Source organism: Accipiter gentilis, chromosome 20 (assembly GCF_929443795.1).
Source record: "Accipiter gentilis chromosome 20, bAccGen1.1, whole genome shotgun sequence".
NCBI lineage: Eukaryota > Metazoa > Chordata > Aves > Accipitriformes > Accipitridae > Astur > Astur gentilis.
This window is the reverse complement of record NC_064899.1, coordinates 16,483,335-16,505,118: the sequence shown is the minus strand read 5'-3', so window position 1 is coordinate 16,505,118 and position 21,784 is coordinate 16,483,335. Positions and strand designations below refer to the sequence as shown.

General features: G+C 46.0%; 1 protein-coding gene across 1 annotated transcript in view; it reads right to left on the bottom strand.

Annotated features, from left to right (window-relative positions):
* Window positions 1-21,784, bottom strand: part of BMP6 (bone morphogenetic protein 6) — a 91,837-nt gene that overhangs the window by 6,245 nt on the left and 63,808 nt on the right. Inside the window, exons 2-4 of the mRNA XM_049824095.1 lie at window positions 20,195-20,387; window positions 7,046-7,194; window positions 5,600-5,797 (exon numbers count right to left, since the gene is read on the bottom strand). Coding sequence (XP_049680052.1) covers window positions 5,600-5,797; window positions 7,046-7,194; window positions 20,195-20,387 — 540 coding nt within the window. The remainder of the gene's footprint in view (window positions 1-5,599; window positions 5,798-7,045; window positions 7,195-20,194; window positions 20,388-21,784) is intronic.

Sequence of the window (21,784 nt, the reverse complement as noted above, 5' to 3'; positions counted from 1 at the left end):
CAGAGAAAACAGGAGTGGGAAGGAAGGCTGCGAGCAATCACAAGTTTAAGAAAACACAGGGGGAAGAAAGAAAAAAAAAAAAAAAAAAGAAAAAATAAAGAGCTGCTTAACAAGCTACACGAAGCAGAACATGTTATGAACATGTCCTCTCTCACGCTGCCTGAAACTGGCCCCCAAAAATGCGCCTCAGCTCACTGGTTGGAGTCACCTGATTCACACTCTGCATCGAGGGCTGGCTACTCTCCACCCAAGGTAGATGCAGACAGCTCTACCTCCTTGCTTGCCCAAACTTGGCCTTTGCTTTCATAAATGTCAACATACTAAACATTTGCACTCTCCCCTGTTTAACTCTCACCCCAAGCTCCCCTGCCCTCTCTTCCTGTTACATGTTTGCCTACTTTATAGAATCTACTTTAGCCCGAATTTAGGGATGCTACAACCTTTAATCAACCCTTAGCAGCGGCTTTCTGAATTGGGGAAAAAAATGCAGCAATACAGATGTACATAATAATGATCCATTCCCTATGGTTTGGGGCTCGACATACGCCCTAGAGCCATGTACATTGGACGTACATCCAATTATGGCCCTGAAAAAAGAGGAACCCATAGAGTAAAGGGGTTTTGGCAGTGAGCTAGAGCTCACTGAGCTACCGAAGTTGGCCGCCACGATACATTTTCTCCAAAGCCTGGAAAGCAGTATCAGCTACCCAAGTCCAGCATGCTCAGCTGTGTTAGCCCAAATTACCATCTGAGGTGGTTCGCAGTGCAACATCCAACTGCCGAGCAGCAACAGGGTACGTATCCCTTCCCGCCAGCCCGGCAGCAGGGAGCCAGGAGGGCCGAGAGGCGCCAGCCTGCAGCGGGGCGACGCTGCAAACCGCCGCCGCGGGGCCGGCTTACGCTGCCACGACACAATTTGCAAGGATTGTTTGCCAGAGACCTTCAAAATCTCTGCGAGTTTAGGGAGGTGCTTTGGGAGCTCCTATAGGCTCGCTGTGGGTTTAGCAAAGTCAACTCTTTTTTTATCCCTGCATGTACCAATTCAGAAACACTAGCTTGGCACTGCATTTAATCACACTGCAAACTATTTTGTCTAAAACAGAGATTTAAAAAAATCCCAAACCCCTAGTTCTGCACTTAAAAATAACTTCCACGGCAGCACAGTTAAAACAGCACAGTTAAGATGGCTTGTCTCTGTCGCTTGTCTGCATTGAACATTTTCTGGCCTTCACCAGAATCCAAATCTGACTTTCTGCGAGCACAGATGTTTCTCTTAAGGTTGGACACTGGCATTTGCGTTGCTGAAAGGGGAGAGAGAATAGCCTGACCCTAATGGTCTTCCTCCTACGGATACTTATGCATCCACCTTAGATTTCCTATAGCCTCTCCCACGTTAAGTGCTGGCAAAGAATATATAAATATTTACTGAGGTCGATCCATCTGAGAACACCCTTGCCGCTCCCAAGGTGCCAGCTTACCAAATTCCACATGGTAATTAATTACTTCTGTGATTCAAAATAGCTTTGACAGAGGTCTCCAAGGCCAGCCCCTTCTTCTTGGTGTTTGACTTTGGTGATTCGTCCAGATAAAGCTGGTGTAAACTGATCACCCAGTTAATAACAGCCCACTTCACATGAAAGGGATCTGCTTGGGTGGGAAGAAGGGGAGATAGCGGGCTGACATGGACTTGCATGTGAAGGCACATACAGAAACACCAGCCGTGCCGCTCCAGTCTGTAACTGAGCACTCTACTAAAGAGAAGATTGGCTGGGAGATAATGATATTTATTAACAAGACTCTTGCCACCACGAAAGCATTTGGCCTTATTCGCCTTCAGCGTTTGTGCATGCTGCCCTTTGCAGTATTTGGTTCCCATACATGTGGGGAAATCTGCCTGGTGCCATGTATGTCTACTGCAAGGAAAGGCCAGTCGGAGGGCCCCTCCGTTTCTCATGGAGCACCTCACACCAGTCCCGGAGGCCCTAGGGTGGCTAAAGGGAAGGACCCGAAAAGGGGCATTGCATGAGTTTTACTCAGAGCAGCAAGTGAAGCCCGAAGTCAGATGTTTAAATGCAACTTTCTCCGTAAGGAGGGGCTGATGGGAAGGGATGGGCCTGAAGGCTGACTTGCAGAAGAGCAGGGTTATCGCCACTGGACAAGGAGAGAGCCCTCTACAGAACCCATAACTCATGAAGGAGCGGGCTATATGGCAGGAAAGTCCTTAGGCTCGAGGGTCACCATCTATTACGTTGAGAAGAGTCCTCATCTCTTCAGGTTAACTAGAGGGTCAGCCTAGAGTCCGAGAGCATGAGCTAAACCCATCGCAAGACACGGCCAAGCGAGGGCCTCCAGATCTTGCAGACAACAGCAGAAAAACACCTGTGTGCTCCTCCAACCCACCTCACTCCTCCATGTCCTGGGCCAGAGCTGCCATACGATTTTCTGCCTCAATAGACAAAAATACTTCCTTTTCTTCCTGTTCACCCTGCTTCTGCAGAAGAGCAGAGCTTGGCTCCAGGAATGCATTGACGCAGGACTCTATGTCAAAGCAGTTTATAACTATGGGGGTTACTCAGTTCTGCTTTATATAAGCCAGTCATAATTATGTGTTTATAATACAGGGAAATGAGCATTCTTGGCGAAAAAATACAGACCATTGAGATTCTTATGCCACAGCCATAACCTTAGCATCTGAGCACTTGGTACTGACTGCAGGACAACAACTGCACAAAGGGAGCACAGCGGGGTCCCAAACCCGCACGTAGCAGCACGCCTTCATGTAATTCCCCAGCTCACCAGATCCAGTACCAGCCCAGCAGCACGCTTTGTGCGCTCCAAACTGAAGGCTTGAAATGTTTTCCGTATTTAGACAGTAAATGGGGCTTTTTTAAACACACTGCCCCAACCCAACTCATGGCATCTTTTGGTAAAGTGGTTCATTTTTGGACTGAAGGAAGAAAACCCCGTGTATTCGCTAACATAGAGGAAGGAAGATTCAATCTTCAAAACCCATCAACACCAGCCAGCTGCCTTGCTCTCCAAGAGAGAACCTGCCCTCAAGCCCTGACAGGCAGAAGCAACCCTGGCTTGCGGGAGAGCACAGACCAAAAATCTGACAAGAGGTAAGATACAGCAAGAGAGGAAGACGTGCAGGTGGGGACATGCACAGGAGGGGACCGCAGTATCCCAGTTATGCACCCACTTTGGGTCCAAATGCATCAGGGCACCCTCAGAAGAGCAAGGCAGCCTTCAGGTAACCCCCGGGCTCGCCTCCTGCTTCATCCTGGGGTGAACACTTCCCCAGTTCCAACATGCATCATCAGGGCATGGACGTAAGTACCCACACAACTAAAAAAGAAAAAAATCCCTGTGATCTCTTTAACACTAAAAACACGTATCAGTCATCGGTGCCTCTTGGGCTATTAAATCAACCACTTCTTAAGAAGAACAGAGTCTAAGAGTATCACACTTAGAAAGGAAAATAAGCTGATGCAGTCTCTCCTTTCTAAACACAGAAACCAACCAAACATACATCTTAACTTTAAATTCCCCTCCTTTCCCCCGCCTTAAATCCACAGAGGCTCAACTATACCTTGTTGACTACTGAACTGCCAAATTCCAGGTTTTAAATTAAAGCTGGCTTTGAGCTAGAAGAGCTCAAAAAAGCCCTTGAGACCACAAAACGACCAGCTATTTTTTCTCTTTTTGTCATTTTATAATTTTACAACCTGATGTGTGGTGTAGTCAAGAAAGCAGTGATGTAAAAATGGCCCTTTTTGCCCAATATATCTGCTCCCTCTGGAGCTTTGAGTCACATAGGCTGATTTAATAGTAGTTGTTTTAGCACTGCAAAGCTTGTGGAGCTGGGGAGAGAAAGTTGGAGCCTATCCTGAGTCCTCTACCAGCACCACAAAAGAGCAACGCAGCGAGTAACTTTCCCAAAGCGCTGTGAATGCCTTAAAAAATTAGCTCCCATGATGAAGAGAGCGTGGCAACCAAGCCCACCTGAGTGGGAGAATTGCATGCCACCTGTGTAAAAGCTGGGCTTATTGCTTATAATGCCCAGACAAATAAACTACCTATGCCCTTGGCAAGCCCATCATATGGGAAAGTAACCCAATGAGCAGCCGTGATGCCCAGCTTTAAAACTGCAGCTTGGAGGCCCCCAAGGAAAGCCAGGACCAAAGCGGGCCCCAGCAATTGGGATCAAGGGACAGCTCTACCTGTGGGGGTGGCAGAGGGCTCTCATACCGGATTAGATGGTAACTCCTCTGGCAATGCCATGCTGGCACTGGCTGGCCTCCCTCAGGAAGGTCAGGCTGCAGGACTGAGTCACTTCTCCTGCCCTTAAAATCCACAAAGCGGTATTTCCCACTCAGCTGAGTCCGAGTCCGGCACTTGCACAGCGTAGCATGGGAACTCAGAGAGCCGCTCTGCGGCATGCACCACGAGGACGTGCAACAGCCGCTAGTGGCTAACTGCTGCTGGCACTAACCCAAAGGACGAGCCCATCACCATGCTGGGCTGGAGCAACAGGGCTGCATCGGCACAGAGCCATGCCCGAAGCCTGGCCGCCAGCCCTGGAGGAGCTCCCAAACCTGGCTCTGGTTCCCTGTAGGCTCCCAGCGCCATGGCCAGCACGGGGCCACCTCAGGTGCAGCGTGGCTCACCCACAACCCGAGCATGCAAGAGCAGGGGACAGCCTACAGATTCACACCGGGTGTTTCAGCAGTGCTAGCTCACCTCCCCGTGCTGTGTCTAGACATAAACTAAAAAATACAGCTGCCTCTCTTCCTTGGGGTATAGTCATTTCTAGACACAGAAAAAGCAGGGATCCTATTGGAAATGAAGGGGGCAGCATAAGCAAATTAATCAAGTGACTTGGAGCGGGCTGAAATGTTTGAGAGGAAAGAAGGTACTCAATGAATGAAGGACTTGTAGCACTGCGATGCAGGGCAGAGTGGCTGGAAAACAGACACGACTTAGAAGATAGGACACTCAGTTTTTGTTAAAATTTCAGAGTTATCATATTTTCCCACCAGCCCGCAAGAGTACTCACAAGGCTGCTGTACGACACCTGCAACCTTTCCACAGCAAACAGGCAAGCCTCTTTGCCTGCCTGGAAATGCACTTCACCATGTATACACTGCTGTTCTCACAAGTCAAAAAAAAAAAAAAAAAAAAAAAAAAATTAAAAGATCTCATGCTGTTCTACCAGGGTTTTTCCAAAGAAAACTGAAAGAGGACTCTGGTGGAAATACATATGTGCAACACCAGAAATCTCAGTGTACACAGAGATGGAATCTTTTAAATATTGTATTTCACATAGCACAATTCTAGGCAAATACTGTGCAGCAAGCAACCTACAGGCACAAGAGTCGAGGTTAAAAAAATCTCACCCCCCTGAATTCAATGGCCATGACTTCACATGGGGGTCTGGACTCTACCCTGACTCCCGCAAGTCTTGTTACGCGAGACCCCCTCTTCCATCCCCTTGCAGATGTAACCTGTTCCCCCAAGGAAGAGCATCCCACCTCACATCCCCCTTCTTGCTTTTGCACCCCCAAAGCAAGTTGTCCCAGCTTGTGTTGCGTGATACCTGTGACACCAGACACCCTGGAAACATCCTGAGCCTGGGTGGAGCGGTTTCGACTCTGTTGCCTGCGCCTGCTCGTTGCTGACCTGGTGGTCCGTACGTGAACTTCGCTCACTTTGAAGAAGGCCACCATGAAAGGCTGTTTGTCGTAAGGGCCATCTCGGCCTATAAGGCCTGCTTCTCTAGGATTTACACTGAAACCTTCAAACCAAGCAGAAAAGTGAGTGTTAGAGGAAACAGTGCAGTTGGGTTGCTTCTTCCAGCTTCGGAAGCATTCCACCCCCATAAGCAGTGTTTCCTTTATTCTTGCTCGCACTCTTCTTCTTTAACCATTAAACATTCCCCTCCTGCCACCATGACTTATGGACATTTTTATGACAGCACCCCATCCATCCTGGACAAGAGGCTCCACTGCAGCACCTGGCTCTTTGGTAGTAGCCCTATGGCATCTCTACCCTGGTTTAGGCATCAGAGAGGTATACAAATAGATATACCAAACACAAAGCCCAGGCGTGTTATGAAATTAGTTCTGCTGCCTGTGAAACAAGTAGCAGAGATGGGATTAGGAGGCCTCTAAGGAAAGCAGAGGGCAAAGAGATGGGGTGCTTTTCTCAGTAGCACAGGGACGGGCTCTCAGCCCGTTTGGGGAGGTGGAGGTTGGCACTAACGTTTCCTCAGGGAGAACAATGGACCGCCCCTCCGGTCTCACTTGACCCCACAGGTGTACCAAACTCCAGCATTAAGCAATAGGAAGAAAACTTAAGGTTGGAGACTTGGTTCCTATAGAGGACAGATGTCACTGTCACCTTTTTGGTCACCTTCTGCTCAACTTCCTCCTTCCCCACTGCTTATCTACCAACACTCAATTTCATGCTCTTTTGCAGTTTCTTCTCTCCTTTTCCACCTTTTGAAGTTTCTGTGGGCTGTGAAATGCTATCATTGCAGCTGCCCTCAGAGGGACCAGCCCCACACAGTGACCACATCGCTTCTGCAGCGCAGGGCTCCCACCTCGGGTTTGATGAGATCCGAGCAGCAACGGCAGCTGCAGCAGCCAGGAGGGCTGCCATAAGCCCGCATGGGGAGGCGGATACCCACGTACCTGCTGTCTTCTCTTCCGTTCACCCCTAAACCTCACCCTCCCTGGGAACCCAGCCCCATGCCCCCTTCCACCTCCAACCCAGGAACTGGGACCTTACCCCAGCCTGCCTCCACCAGCTCATCCTGGTACTTTTCAGAGACACCTGACCTCACTCATGGGGAAAAGACATGTCCATCATGGGACAACCCTCAATCTGTGCCCTCAGACGCCTTGCTCACGGTGTTGGCTACAACCGCCTACAAAGGCAGGGTGCTCACCCCCCACACCACAACTGGACTCCGTTAGCACCACCTCTAGACAGCATCCAAGAGACCCGCGAGGTGACTCACATTAACTGGCCCGTAACCTACCATCCCGGGTCACCACGCTCAGCTGCAGTCCCATGTTGTGCCGAGGGTTCATCACCCACATGTTACTGGTGGCAGTGACATCAAACTCCAGCCAGCCCTCCTCCGAGGCCCACACTGCCCGCGTGTCCAGCAGAAACAGGTCAGAGGCCCTGCAGAGGAGAAGTGTAACAACAAGATTGTGACGTCTGGGATTTCCTCCCTGGCTTTCGCTGTTGCAGAAACAAAACCTGAAATCGTTAAAAGTGACGTTAATAGCTAGGAAAAACCCAATGCCCAAAATCTGCCTGCTTATATCCAGAGTTTTGCCACGAGATGCACGTGCTTCCACATGTGAAATTCAGGATTACAAAGGTTTTTCACTATTTTCTAAGCTAGAGGAAAGCAATCATACCCCTCAGGTCTGTCCACTTCTCCACCGGCAAGGGATTAGCAAGGCACTCTTCTTCCTGAAGAGTGTAATGCTAGCCCTGACAGGACACTAGTCAAACTACCAGCATTTCCAGGTATTCAATGGCTTTTGTCAAAGCAGTTTCACAGCTTCAGCTCACCTTCCACAACACAGACCTACCACAGTGGGCCAAAATAAAAAATAAAAATCAACTAACAGGCCAAACATCAAACAGTGAAGGAAAATGAACCTCTAAAGGCCTCTAAAGACATTTTTCTGAGGCTTATCAACAGGGATTAGAGCGCCTTGTTCCAAGGCTGTTGGTACTGGGTCTCCTTCATGGGCTTCAGCTTCAAATGCTATCAAGTCTATACCTTTTTTGCTGTATCAAATGCCCCCAAAACTCAGCAATGAAATCAGCTGGAGAAGCACCCAGAGAAATCCCGTGTACATTTTCTCACTGTATTATAGGCACAACTTTCCTGGGCAAGAGAGCTACAGTTCCTATCCTTAACCTGTGGCCATCATGACAAAATGGATACCAGGTGTCAATCCCACCTTCATCTGTCTTTTCCCTCTGATTTTTTTTTTTTCTAACAATAACTTAATGGAAATGGGAAAACAGGGTACCTGTCCCTTCCACCCATCAAAGGTTAACTTCAGAAAAAAACCATTTTGATTGAGTTACATTTTATTTTTGGCCAACTGCTATGTCATACTGCCCAGCAGCTTGGTTTGCATGAGATCACACATGGAAAAATAAGCACTTAAGTATATTAGGGCTCCTAGTGCAGCTATTTTTACAGCGTGGAGGCTTTCCTCCGCCTCACTGGTAGCCACACGCTCTGTGGTTGACTCAGCAGCCTTTCCCACAGGAGTCTTTGCCACCACTCCTCCAACGGGAAGAGGGTTCAGGAACAACTCTGACCTTCACCTCCAACTGCAGCGAGTGGCTGGGGCTGGCCAGCTGCTACATGTTTTGGAAACCTTAAGGTTGAAAGATTTGGGCTTTCCCAGGCACGGTATATAAACTGAAGTGTTGCTTAAAGGAGACTGCAAACAACAGCTGCAGCTGAGACCACTCTTTCCCTCTCCAGGTTTAAGAGAGGAATGAACTGCTAAATCATTCCCGCCTCTGAATATGACTTACACATTGGTCCTCTCCAATGCTTGAAATGGCCTATATCTGAAAAGGGGTTTTCCTGGCACCTGTTCTGACACCCCCCCCCCCCCCCAATTACTTTTTGATCTCCTCTCCCATCTCCTCTCTTCTAAGTGCCATACCCTCCCCAGCACTCGCCCACTCCAGACAATGTCCCACTGGAGCCTCCAGACTAGAGCTACTTTGGTGTTACGTGCCCCCAAACCAAACATGTCTGGCTGCAGAGCCACTGGGAACTCTGTAAGAGCAAAGCCCCATGAACACTCAACCACACAGGATTAGTCAGGTCTACAAAAACATGAAGAGAAGGCTCAGAGCTTATGTTCCCATTTCCTTGAGCTTTGGGAAAACACTTGGACATCACAGAGCTGTAAAGCCTGGAAGGACCACATGGCATCATCTAGCTCATTCCCCTGAACTCCGGGCAGGATCAACTACATCCACATCACTCCCGAGAGATGTTTGCCTGACCTGATCTTATAGATTTCCAGCCTCAGGAACTCCACCATCTTTCCAGGAAATTCAGTGGGTTTCACCTGAAGCACATTTTTTTTTGTTCGCCTTTCCCCATAATACCTAACTTAAATGCCACAACAATCTCCCTTTCTTATTAAAATAACATCTTTAGTCTTTCCTTGCAAGCCACATTTTATAGACTGTGACTATTTGCATTGCTCTTTATAGATCCAACTCAGATCAAGATCTCGCTGATGCCGAGTACAGTGAAAGGATAATCCTGTTCTGTCTCACAGACTATGCCTCTACTTATACATCTCAGAATATGATTTTTGGCTTCTTTGCAAAACTCACACTGTTAACGCATGTTCACCTTGTGATTCACTATAATCCTTAGATTCATCCTACTGGGCCGCAAGGGACCCAGACACTTCCTTGGGTGTATTTACATCACCGATTTTTCACGTCCAAATGCAATTATTCTTTCCATCAAATCACACTTTTTTTCCCCCAGATTGAACCTCCATCATTATTAGATTACTTAAAATACAGACTTGCCTTCCTTTGGGTCTCCCCCATCTTAGTGTCCTCCACAAATGTGATAAGCAAACTGCCTGACCAAGGTACAATTCTATCAAACCAGAATGCTCCACTTTATCCCAGTATGTCACACTCGCATTGAAAGATTTCAAATCCTTTGTAAAATGCAGAAAAATGGACAACTGGGCCTTCCAATCCAGTTAACTCTTTGCAAAAAGTTTCATACAGGACTGGTTTTCAATCAAATCTGCTATTCAGCTGACTTTTGCATCATTCGACCGGATGAAGCTAGCACTGAAGGTTTACCCCACACGTATTGTAGGTCACAGTAGTAATGCTAGCAGGTAACACATCCTAATATTTTCTGCTTAAGCGTCTTTTCAATTAATGTTTGTCACCCAAACCTCACCAGGCTGCACAGAATTGCATATAATTTTTCCTTTTTTTTTTTTTTTTTTTTTTGCATGAAGGTTTTAAAAAAATATTCAGTCACCTATTTCCAAAGACAAAATTAAGGGGTGGGAAAAAAAAAAAAAAAAAAATTTACTCACATAAAAATGTATCCCAACTATTTAACTGAGAGTCTTTAAGCACTCCTTTATTTTTGCAGAATAAAAACGTTGTATGTCCTTCCTCCTTTAAGAAAATCACCTCAAATTTGGCCAAGCAGTAAGTACTTGAAAATTGCTGCCCACACAGGCTCAACAGACATTCAGAGCTTAGCAACAAAATCCTCTGGACTTTTTGTATGCAGGGAACATACCTTCCCCTCGGTAAACCAAATACCATGTATCGCCTGAGGGGAATCTGCTCTTCCTTACAGCCACATGGCCGAGAAGAAATGTCCTTGCTACTCCTGCAAAAAAGCCATACGATGTCTGATCTTGCAACGGAGACCACGAGATGTCCCAGGCTGGCCCCAGGTAGAAGGGAAAGAATAGTGAAGAAGGTAGCAGTGACCTGCTACACCACTTAGACCCACACAAGTCTATGGGGCCGGATGGGATCCACCCAAGGGTACTAAGGGAGCTGGTGGAAGTGCTTACCAAGCCACTTGCAATCATTTATCAGCAGTCCCGGCTAACCAGGGAGGTCCCAGTTGACTGGAAGTTAGCAAATGTGACACCCATCTACAAGAAGGGCTGGAAGGAGCATCTGGGCAACTACAGGCCTGTCAGCCTGACATTGGTGACAGGGAAGGTTATGGAGCAGATCATCTTGAGTGCCATCATGCGGCACATACAGGACAACCAGGTGATCAGGCCCAGTCAGCATGGTTTTATGAAAGGCAGGTCCCGCTTGACTATTGTGATCTCCTTCTATGACAAGGTGACCCGCTTAGTGGATGAGGGAAAGTCTGTGGATGTTGTCTACCCGGACTTTAGTAAAGCCTTTGACACCATTTCCCACAGCATTCTCCTGGAGAAACTGGCTGCTTATGGCTTGGACAAGTGTACTGTTCGCTGGGTGAAAAACTGGCTGGCTGGCTGAGCCCAGAGAGTTGTGGTGAAGGGAGTTAAATGCACTTGGCAGCCGGTCACAAGTGCTGTTCCCCAGGGCTCAGTATGGGGGCCAGTTCTGTTTAATATTTTTATCAATGATCTGGATGAGGGGATAGAGTGCACCCTCAGTAAATCTGCGGACTTGTTGGCCAGAAGTGTTGATCTGCTGGAGGGCAGGGAGGCTCTACAGAGGGATCTGCACAGGCTGGATCGATGGGCTGAGGCCAACTGTATGAGGTTCAACAAGGCCAAGTGCCGGGTCCTGCACTTGGGTCACAGCAACCCCATGCAGCGCTACAGGCTTGGGGAAGAGGGGCTGGAAAGCTGCCTGGCACAGAAAGACCTGGGGGTGCTGGTCGACAGCCGGCTGAATATGAGCCGGCAGTGTGCCCAGGTGGCCAAGAAGGCCAACGGCGTCCTGGCCTGCATCAGAACTAGTGTGGCCAGCAGGAGCAGGGAGGTGACTGGCCTCCCATACTCAGCACTGGTGAGGCTGCACCTCGAGTCCTGTGTTCAGTTTTGGGCCTCTTGCTACAGGAAAGACATTGAGGTGCTGGAGTGTGTCCAGAGAAGGGCAAAAAAGCCGGTGAAGGGTCTAGAGAACAAGTCTTATGAGGAGCGGCTGAGGGAACTGGGGTTATGCAGAGAGGAACAAGTATCTGCTCTCAGCACACGCTGAAGAAAGCAGAGTCAGTCCAGAGGTTTCACGCCCAAGCAACCCTGCATGTCAAGGACATCACAGCACCTCTGGCACATGCACAGCAGGGCTTTCAAATTCAGCATACAGAAGATAAATTTCATCACTGAAACAGGCAGTTTCTTAACATCCTCTCTTCCTAAACCTGCCTCTGGGTGCTCCTACAGCTACTGTCATCTCATTGTCACTATGGTGCCCGACAGTCTCATCTTTATTTTCAGTGTGCTTAACCATCTGGATGCATTCAGTTAATGATTTCCATAATAAGGGTGCTGCAGGCATAATATGTATTAAACTTAGATTATTAAAGGGAAGCAAGTGAATGGGAGAAACTGAGGCAATAGGCTGAAACAACTTTCTTGAGAGAAGAGAGGACATTAAACGGGAAGATGCAAGTTAGAGATTCCCAACTCAAAACAGAAGCTCTTTGTTCTGGATCAAGGCCCTAAAGTACGGTCCCAAGTCCCAGGAAATAAATGGGACTGTTTCCATGGCCTTCAGGAGACTCTGGAGGAGGATGGAGAAGCAAAGGTCAACAGAGCAATCACAAGTGGCTGCAATAAACAGAAAGAAGTACACAGTTTACCAGAGAAATACGACCTGTGTAATTCAGAGGGCAGGATTTAGCTCCAGTGTCCTCAGAGCAAGCTGGTTTGTCAGATATAAATATCAAATATAACTACTATTCTTAATGCCGGCATCCCAACCATGTACTCAGGGCATTTATAGGAGAAACAGCTTGCATTTAACTTCAGTGCCTTTCCCCCTGTAAGATAAATATTTTGTTAACTGAAACCCCTGTGTAAACCTCTCAACGAAATGTCTCTGGGTGTTAATTCTCTTTAATTGAACACTAATTAGATTAGAATTTAGTCAAATTAGTAACCAGGTCAAGTGGTTAATCTTAGTTACTATACTTAGTGAAATGCCCACATTAAAATAATTTCTCTATTCTGAGTACACATTACAACATGGAACTTTGCTACAGGAAAAACACCAAAGCTATAAAAAGCTAAATTTAAAGAAGCATCTGTTGAACTAGGTCTTTTACTTTCCCACCCTCCCTGGCTTTCTCTCCTCCACCAGGCAGAAGTTTTACCAGGGAGACAGTGAGAACAAACAGAAATCTCACCTTCAAAATGACCAAGTTAAAGGTCTCTTATTTTAATTACAGATCGCGGAACAACATTTTTGGCCCAACTTCAAAGCTTGCAATTACCCAGGTGTTTAAAGGATTGTTACGCATCAACAGCCATTTACCAAAGCATTAATTACTGTAAGTCTCTAAAACTTTCCTCAGCTGAACCTTTTTGTTTACTTTTCTTCAAAGACAAGTTGACATAATAGTCTAGACTGCCTAGCAGCATTTTCTCAAAAGGGAATTTTGCACAGGAGTGTGTGGGATTTACATTTTAATTAATGCACTTTCTAAATAATCTCTTCTGTGTCCCTCAGGATCCGAGTCTTTAGCTTGCACTGACATCAACCTTCTGTAAAAATTATCCTGCATATAGCAAACTAGCACGATTATTTGCTCTTATCCACTAACGATGGACTAATAACTGCACTCACAACTGACTCAGTCTTACAGAGTTGAACAGAGCTCCACATAGACAGAATTTTGAAATCACAGCCTTTTCAAACCTGTAGATCCACCATCTTGCAGTAGATGTAAGCACTACTTTGAATTTAAACGTGTTTATTACTTCTAGAACAGACTGTATGCAGAGCCTGCACAGCATGAGGTACTGCCAACAGATGCAATACAAAACCTTAACAACTTCATATGTCTAAATGACCATTACTCCAAAGATTTAAAAGCACCGTACAAAATTTAATCAATCAGCACTCGCTCATACAGAGAGCCTCAGGCAGGGGAATGCCAGCACCTGGAATAAGCTGCCACAGAAAGCAAAGGCAGTCTCTATCATTTTGCGAGAAGTAAGGCTCAGGTTAACTGTCCTGAAGAAGCTATACTATCTTTGGGCCAGAGGACCAGGAGAGACACACACGTCCTGTTAAGACCTCCTTAGAAACAAAGAAGAAAATATCAAGAGCTGTCAACCTACAAATGAAGTTATTTCCAAGGTGAAATAGACCACCAGCAACTGGGCACTAACTTGCAGGGATTGACAGCCAGCGGAGGAAAAAGTACAGAATGGAGATGCTGGGACACTCTGGAGGAGGTCTGCAATTCAGCACAGGGAGGGGAGACCCATCTGGGATGCATCCAGACATGGGGACACACAAGAAGGAACAGGTAAGCTCAGCCTCGCGTCACCACCGCTCTGTCTGATAAGAGCTCCCCTGTGCTGAAAAGGACGTTCCGCTGCGGGCATCGCCCGTGGTGGTAAAGTCTGCAAGGGCAGGGGGTTAAATCTTGTAGACTCACTGGAAGAGCAGCAGGGTGAAGCGCTGGCTTCAAGGCTGCATCTGGCAAAGAGTGGAAGATCAGAGCCTAGAGCTAGAGAATGTGGTCTCCCCAGACCAAGACTGTGGGAAGCTCAGCCCACAGGTCGGTGTTAATCCCCAGCAAATCCAACACTGATGTTTGAGCGCAAAGGTGTGTCCCCCCATCCAGCTCAAGGTCTTGAGCTTCACAGCTCTGCGGAATGAACATTTTACCAATAGGAACAGTGAAAAAAGAAAAAAAGTCATCCCAACTTACCGGGATAGGAGATGTATTTCTCATTTCCTTGACTATGACTTAATGAGACTAAGGGGTGTTCTAACTGTAATGATGGCCACAGTGTAACACCTCAGAGTTTAAATGCAGTTTGAGGCATGAAGATGGGGGAAAGGGCAAAGGAGTAGTATTTCTTTTCGTCCTTTAAGAAAAGAAATACGGCACTGATATGGTATTCTTTACTTTTGGTAGAAAAAGCCAGCTGGTTATGGAACCAGTAAGTTTCATCCAGAATAACTTTGACTTTTAAACTACTAAAAACCAACCACCCTAAAACACAACAAATCACATACCCACAGCGGGAGTTGAACTGAAATGCGGACAGGCGCTTCTCTATAGCATCATGGAAACAGCTCTATCATATACAAATATATGCACACTATATACAAATCTGACCCTAAATTGAAACAGATTGATGCTAGCTTTGTCATTGGTATTACACAACCCATTCCAAAAACCCAGTTGAGGACAGTTATTTATTTTCTAAGCTATAAACACTGCCGGCAAATCAATTTGCCCTTTAGATTAGAAGCTCGGATCACATTTGTATAAATATCCTGTTGCAAAGAGTAAGACTTTATTACCACTGTAACTGGCAGCTAAAAACCAAGGAAGTGCTTTAACCCTTAAGGAATTGTGTTCAGCAGAAGAATATACTCCCCAGGCAGCCGCCCAGGAGGGCACACCTACGTCCACACGTGTCTTATCATACAGGAGGAATCTTTCTGCACATCAAGTCCTCCTATTTCATTCTGGGTGCAAACGAAACTGTTTAATAAACTTTGACCGTTAAGGTACCATATCTTCCTTTGATCACTAACACAGGCCACTGTGTTTTTCATAGATCAATTGTTTGGACAGTGTGGGAGTGTTCTGAGGTCTGCATTAGCAGGATATTTACACTTGAAAACATACTGCTGATCCAAACCAAGGACTAACATCTTTGATCAACCATAAACCGCCTTCCCTAGCCCTGACCTGACACCTCTCCGGGTGAGAGCAAGGAAGTTTTGAGAAAGAAAAAGAAATTAATGAGCTGTTTCCAGGGACAAACTCATTTCTTCCCTTCCCTTGGGAGTGGATTGCCATCTAAGTGAGACCTTCACAAGAGGTATCCAAAGTCACAGAGGGCTTTGCTGGTCCTTCCACAAAATCAGCACTACACCTCAGAAGCAAGCTCACGTGCAGGGCTTAGCTATGCATCGGAACCACCAACGGGAGAAGACTCGAGGCTGTGCAGCTCCTGCCTGCTGAAACTAAACGCCCCCTCAGACATGGCCAAGGTGGGACAGGCACCTGGAAGCTGATGCCACTTGTCTTCCTAAACTGGTGCTTTGGAAAATCTCTCCACTTTCTGCACATACCAAAGGAAAAAAAAAAGAAGGAAAAAAATCCCACCCTAGCCTTCAAACAACACAGCTTCTTAAACTCCAGAGGATCAGAAGCTGAAGGGCAGGAGCATCCAGCAGACGTATGGCCCATTCCCTTTCCCAACGTCAGCCATTACATCCCACAGCCTGTTTCAAAACCCAGAGTCATCCTCCTCAGAGCAAACTCGACGTCACCTCAGCCCTGTTTGGTAAAGCCTCTTCTCCACACAATCCAAAATACATACCACTGACAGCTGGCCACAAGCTTGACCCTGCCTGAGGATTTCATTAATCTGTTCACAGCGTCCCACTGACAACTCCAGCAGTTTGTGCTATGACAAAATGTGGCCGTTAACCGCGGTTTGGTTAGAAAACAAAAGCCTAGTTTCTAGGCACTATTTTTTTTACCTTATGAAAGGGTGGAAGGAATGGGGAGATGAAAATATTACTGACACAAGTGAGTCAGTATTAAAAATGTTTTCTTTTTTAAGAGAGAACGTACTTAGACCACACTGTCCTCAACATGCATTTCACTGCCTGAAGCTTCCACGAGGAGAGGGTCAAATTTCTCCCCGAAGGTTTCATACTATTACAATCAGCATTGATCTCTGATCGTTCACACTCTCTCTGCAGACACCCCTATCTAGGAGACACTCTCAAATGGGCCCATATAATCCTTGCTTTTAGCCTTGTCTACAGTGGCAAAAATCAGTTTGATAATTCAGTAAACGGTAGAAATTTTAGCCTCAGGCTTGGTTTTGTTTTTAGCCATCAGGGAACGGCCAGCAATGTCTTGCAATTCCATGCAGCAGCGCACACATCTGGGCTGGAGTCACACGCTCATGCTGTTTCTGTCCAGATGAGCTTTTTTTTTTTCTTTGCTCAAGTAATACTGAATTAAGCCACTTCATTACACTTAATTGGAGCCAAGGGATACTTCCAGGCTCTGAGCTTTGGTGAAGATTTGTATTTACTGAAGCTTTCTCTTATCTCCTGCCCTCCCAAACTCATTTCTTTGAGGAGCGAGAAAGTTTCTTTTTCTTTGTATTTTTTCCCTCAGAGGTGCACACTGCCTTTCTCTTGCAGGCTGCTGGTTTAAATCCATACATGCCAGCTGCCCAGTTAAGAATTATTTGCGCCCGAAAGTATTTTATTAGCTACCAATAATCACCTCAGACAACTGTTAACCTCATAAAAGCCAAGATTAACATGGTGTGATTGAACTTTCAGTGGAGACTGCCAATGTTGACTGAACAGGCACCTTCTGTGGCCTTTAGAGACAAATTTTCCTAACCAGAAGGAATATTTGTCAGCAGAACAAGATGAAAAAAGGTGCTATGTCAACTCCTTCTGTTTCACCTGCTAGTTCACCAGCTAGACTTCAAGATCTGTACAGACTCCTCCTTATGCAATAAAATGTCACAAAATGTCAGGAAATATCAGGCTGTTATTCAAACTGTCGGTCTAAAGGAAGTGTGACACAACTTTTTTTAGTTGTGTTGTTTTTGGGGTTTTTTTTTAAGTCAAAGGCAGCTGTTATTTTCTGGCTCATAAGATGTCTGCTAAAATGCAACAGAAGCTTTACAAATATTTAGCAAGTTCCTTCAAAAAATAGTGCATTTTTTCTTGTAATTTAACCTTCTAGCGTTCTCAATAGGAGAAGAAAACACTATATTCCAAATTAATACACTGAGATAAAAGGGGGAGAAAAAGAGCACTTCGGATTCCTTCTCCCCCCATAAAAGTAAGTGAATTGATCATCAAAAACCAAAACCACTCGAAGAATACAGCTCCTTAAGGCATACCAGAAGAATCTGAGGCATTTTTCCCCTCCATGCAAGGATATTGGTGAAGAGCTAAATACAACTTTTTAGTATTTGTTTCCAAGATTGTTTGCAGGCCAAAGTCCACCTGGATCACCAATGTGCCTGCATGCTTCAATCTGTAGCAGCAGTAGCCTATGGAGTCAGAACCTCAGCTGAAGGTAACACTGAGAAGTGGTAAGCAGCTTCTAATATCTTATTTTAACTGTCTTTTAACATCTGCATATTTTTAATATACAGAGGATAATTAATATAGATGACAATTAATATACATACACTTTTATATACAGATACATGGAGAGAATACATACATATGCATGTATTTATACACAAGCACACATGTTTTCATATGTGCTTTTATATTTTACATGTAAATGAAAGAGTCCTTTATGCTGAAAGGGAAAAGGGTGGAAAAGGGCATGTCCTTTTTACAGCTGCAAGAATCTGTGAGCCACATCTTGCCCACCTCTGTACAGATGGTGTGACAAGTCCCACAGACTCATCCGAAGTACAAGTTTCTTTAGCCAAACGTCTCCCTCCTTCCCACCAGTAAAAATAAATAAATAAAGAAGAAAAAGAAACAAAAAGGGAGCCTTGAGGGACTGGATGAGTCAGAGGTTAGTAATGAACTACAGACACTCATCCCTGGGTCAGCGGTTCACGCCTAGCCCATGTCAGGAGGGACGGCGAATTGCTGGCAGTCTGGACCCGGAGGAAGCCGCTTTATGATTCCCAGTCCCAACGGCGGGATCCTCTTGGCATGGCCACCAGCAGCGGCAGAGAAACCCGATGGAAGGGAACTGAAAGACCCGAAATACTCGCCAGCTCTGGAGAGAGACCACCCTGGTGATCCCCACCCGAGCTGCTGCCTCTGCTCTGTCCGTAAGGAGGTTCCCAGCACCCAGTGATGCCCAGCACGTGCAGATGCCAAAGTGCCCGGTGCCAAAGGACCGCAGCTTCACAGCGCAGTCCGATTTTGGCATGTTTCTGGCATGGTATTTGAAACAAAGATACGAGGTGCCAGCATCATTGCTGCAACGCAGCCACTTTGAGAACGAAGAGTTTGCAATTTTCTTGGGAACAAGGTACTTCAGGGGCTGTATCCTGTACTTTATTCTCTTTCCCGCAATACTCTACTTGCTTGCCCAGTTTACTCTGAAAAAAACGTTACATACACATCAAAGTTGACAGTTGTCCTACTCTGTGCCCTGCTTCGGTGACCATCACCGAGCAGTGTATTGATTGCTTCCATAGACAGAAACTTGGCAGAGGTTTTCCTCCAGCTCCAGAGGTGGGATCTCTACTTATGAAATCTAAAACAGGCCAACACTCACCATTTTTTATTCATTGTGGCTTTAAATGAACAATACAGCTAACATGTATGAAATCTGCATGACCGTCTGGACTTCCATCAGCTCTTCAAGTGGGCATTGATGTAACATCCTAACCAGCAAGCACGTTACCCCAGGAGGCACTCCAGCAACCCGCAACTCAAAGCGCAAAGGGAACGCTGATCTTTTAAACTAACACCTTCCTCCCCATCACCTATATACCCAAGTATTTCTCTCCATTTCCCCAGAGGCCACACTCCCCACAGAACAGCCACTAGCTATTTGATGTTGCCCTCACAACAGCAAATCATGAAAGGCAGATCACCCCAAATGGTCTCAATGGAAAGGCTGGAGAAAGAAGGACCAGAAAGGAAAACATTCAAGAAACCTTCACAGAGAGAAGAAACAGAGCTTATTTTAAACACCGCTGTTTCTGATTTCTTTTTCTCTGCCTGCAGCAGAGGAACAGTTACAGTCCTGACACGTTTCAGCAGAAGTAATGAAACACTTTTGTACCACAGCATTACTCTGACATTTAATTGACCATGTATTTCCATCTTTTAGCCTTACGTGATTCCCCCATCTGAAACATTACCCTTTTAAAATTAATCCCTCCATTTACACTTGTTTGGATTTTTGTGTCACAGTTTCTACCCTACATCTCTCTCTTTTGCCTATCTCATTGCCACTGAAAGCCCAGGAGTTGATTTTGTACCTGTGGTTAGCATGCTAAATTTTCTTCTGCTTTATTTACTTTAATGTAAGTCCAGCTGAGACCCAGTCAAGTCTGCACTAATTACCAGTATTTTTCAAACAGGCTATGCTTTTTATGCTGGTAGTATTAAGTTGAAAGGGGATATATTTATTTCAGTACACAAGAGCAATGCCAGCATAACAACTCTGGTTTAAAAATCTACTGCCTCAAATCAGATTCCTGCTCTATTTAAAATAGACAACACAAAGGCTGCAGCTAAGTGACACCCTGGGCTACAATACCATGGACTTTCTCCGGCTGAGGTCCATTTTGCACTCTACCATGCTCATTTCCCACAAGGAAAGGACCATGCAATAACAGAACCCCATTAATGTGAACAAAACCAATATTTACTTAGCAGTCCTCCCAACATGAATGCACGAGCTCAGGCTTCCGCAGGACAGCAGCTGATGGCATAGTTCGAGCCCCCTCTTGCGTACCTGTTCTGATGTTCCTGCAGCACTTGGTAGATGCTGATAAGGAAGGTTTGGTTTTTAAAGCTCCCCGCAACGCAGTCCTTGTAGATCCGAAACTCAGCGGCTGTAACGGCCTCACCCTCAGGAATCTGAGACAAATTAAATTTGAACTCCTTGTGGTGCCGCTGGTGAGGCGTGAACTCCTTGTCATACTCAACTGCAGATGGGAAAAGGAAAGAAAAGTTAAAAAGGAACCATGACTAAAATTTAACAACAAAAGGCTTCCACATGCCACCACCTGTTCCTTCAAAACAAACCAAGAATCCTATTTTTCTCCAATGACAGCCTTGGCAAGTGCCAGGAAAGCTTATGCAGCTAAAGCCTTTCAAACACAGTACTAAGAAAAGATGAATGTTCCTCTTCTCTAGCCAATGCCTTTGAGATTTCCTATTTCTTAAAGAAAAGCCAGCTTGGGCAGGTGAAATATGACCATGCATTTTGCTCCTGTGTAAAACTCTGAAGCTGTGACCGCCCCAGCATTCTCCACCTGTGGACTTCCATGTTCTTTACAGCATTTCCTCAAGACTCACATCCCTCTTCCAACAGAGGAGACAATTAGTTCCATTTTGCTTTAGCACATAAAGGCACAGACAGAACTAAGTGTTAGCACCAGGTCAACCAATTCCCTAACCGTCCTAAAACCTGCTGTTTTCTGGCTCCCGGGTTTGTGCGTTAGCCATCGGACTGCCTTGTGAGCAGAGTGAGATTAACCTGACATTTACTTCAAGGGTTAAAATTAACCAGAGCTCCCCTTCCTTTTGCAGAATCTTATTTGAGAATGAGAGAGCTGAGAAGGAGTGACCCCTTCTGCTTTCTGGTCTTAGCTCTCCGCAGGTACGCTATCAGGTACAGGGTTTAAGACAGACGCAAACCAGAACCCCCTTCCTTCTTCAGGCCGCAGGATTTGCATTTTCTTTGTTTGAGGCTCCCTTTGCAAACTCTACTTCTAGGCCCACTCTTGTGTTACTTCATTACATCTTGGTTTGGTCTGACTTTGATTTATTGTTCATTATTTCTTCTAATTTGCTATTAGAAATTGTTTGAAACATTAACATATTATATAAACATACAAAACCGCATCTTTAAAACCCTGAGGGGGAAAAAAAACCAAACCAAAAACTACTCCCACCAGTGCAAGTGAAGGAGTCAATGATGAATAAGTCACCATGATATTATCATTAGGGACATAATTACATTCAGAGAAGGTGGCGAGGGAAGTCCAGATCCCTTTTCACATTTGTCTTTGTGCTCGCTTTTTGTTGCTCCCCTCCACTTAATACATCAAACTGCAAAGGCGTCCACGAGCCTACCCTCACAACATCCCATGAGGTAAGCAGCAGTCCCTGTTTTACAGCTGGGATACTGAGTCACCAGGAGAGTGACTTGTCCAAGGACAGGCAGTGGCAGAGCCAGGAACGACAGCCAGCATGCTTGAGGTTCGTTGCTTTACCCACGGGTTACCTCCCCGGAGAGCAGAGACATCTCCCGGCCGCTGGAAACAGCCCACAGAGATTTCCCCCTCTACCTTTCCCGACTGCCTGTTCCTTCTCATCC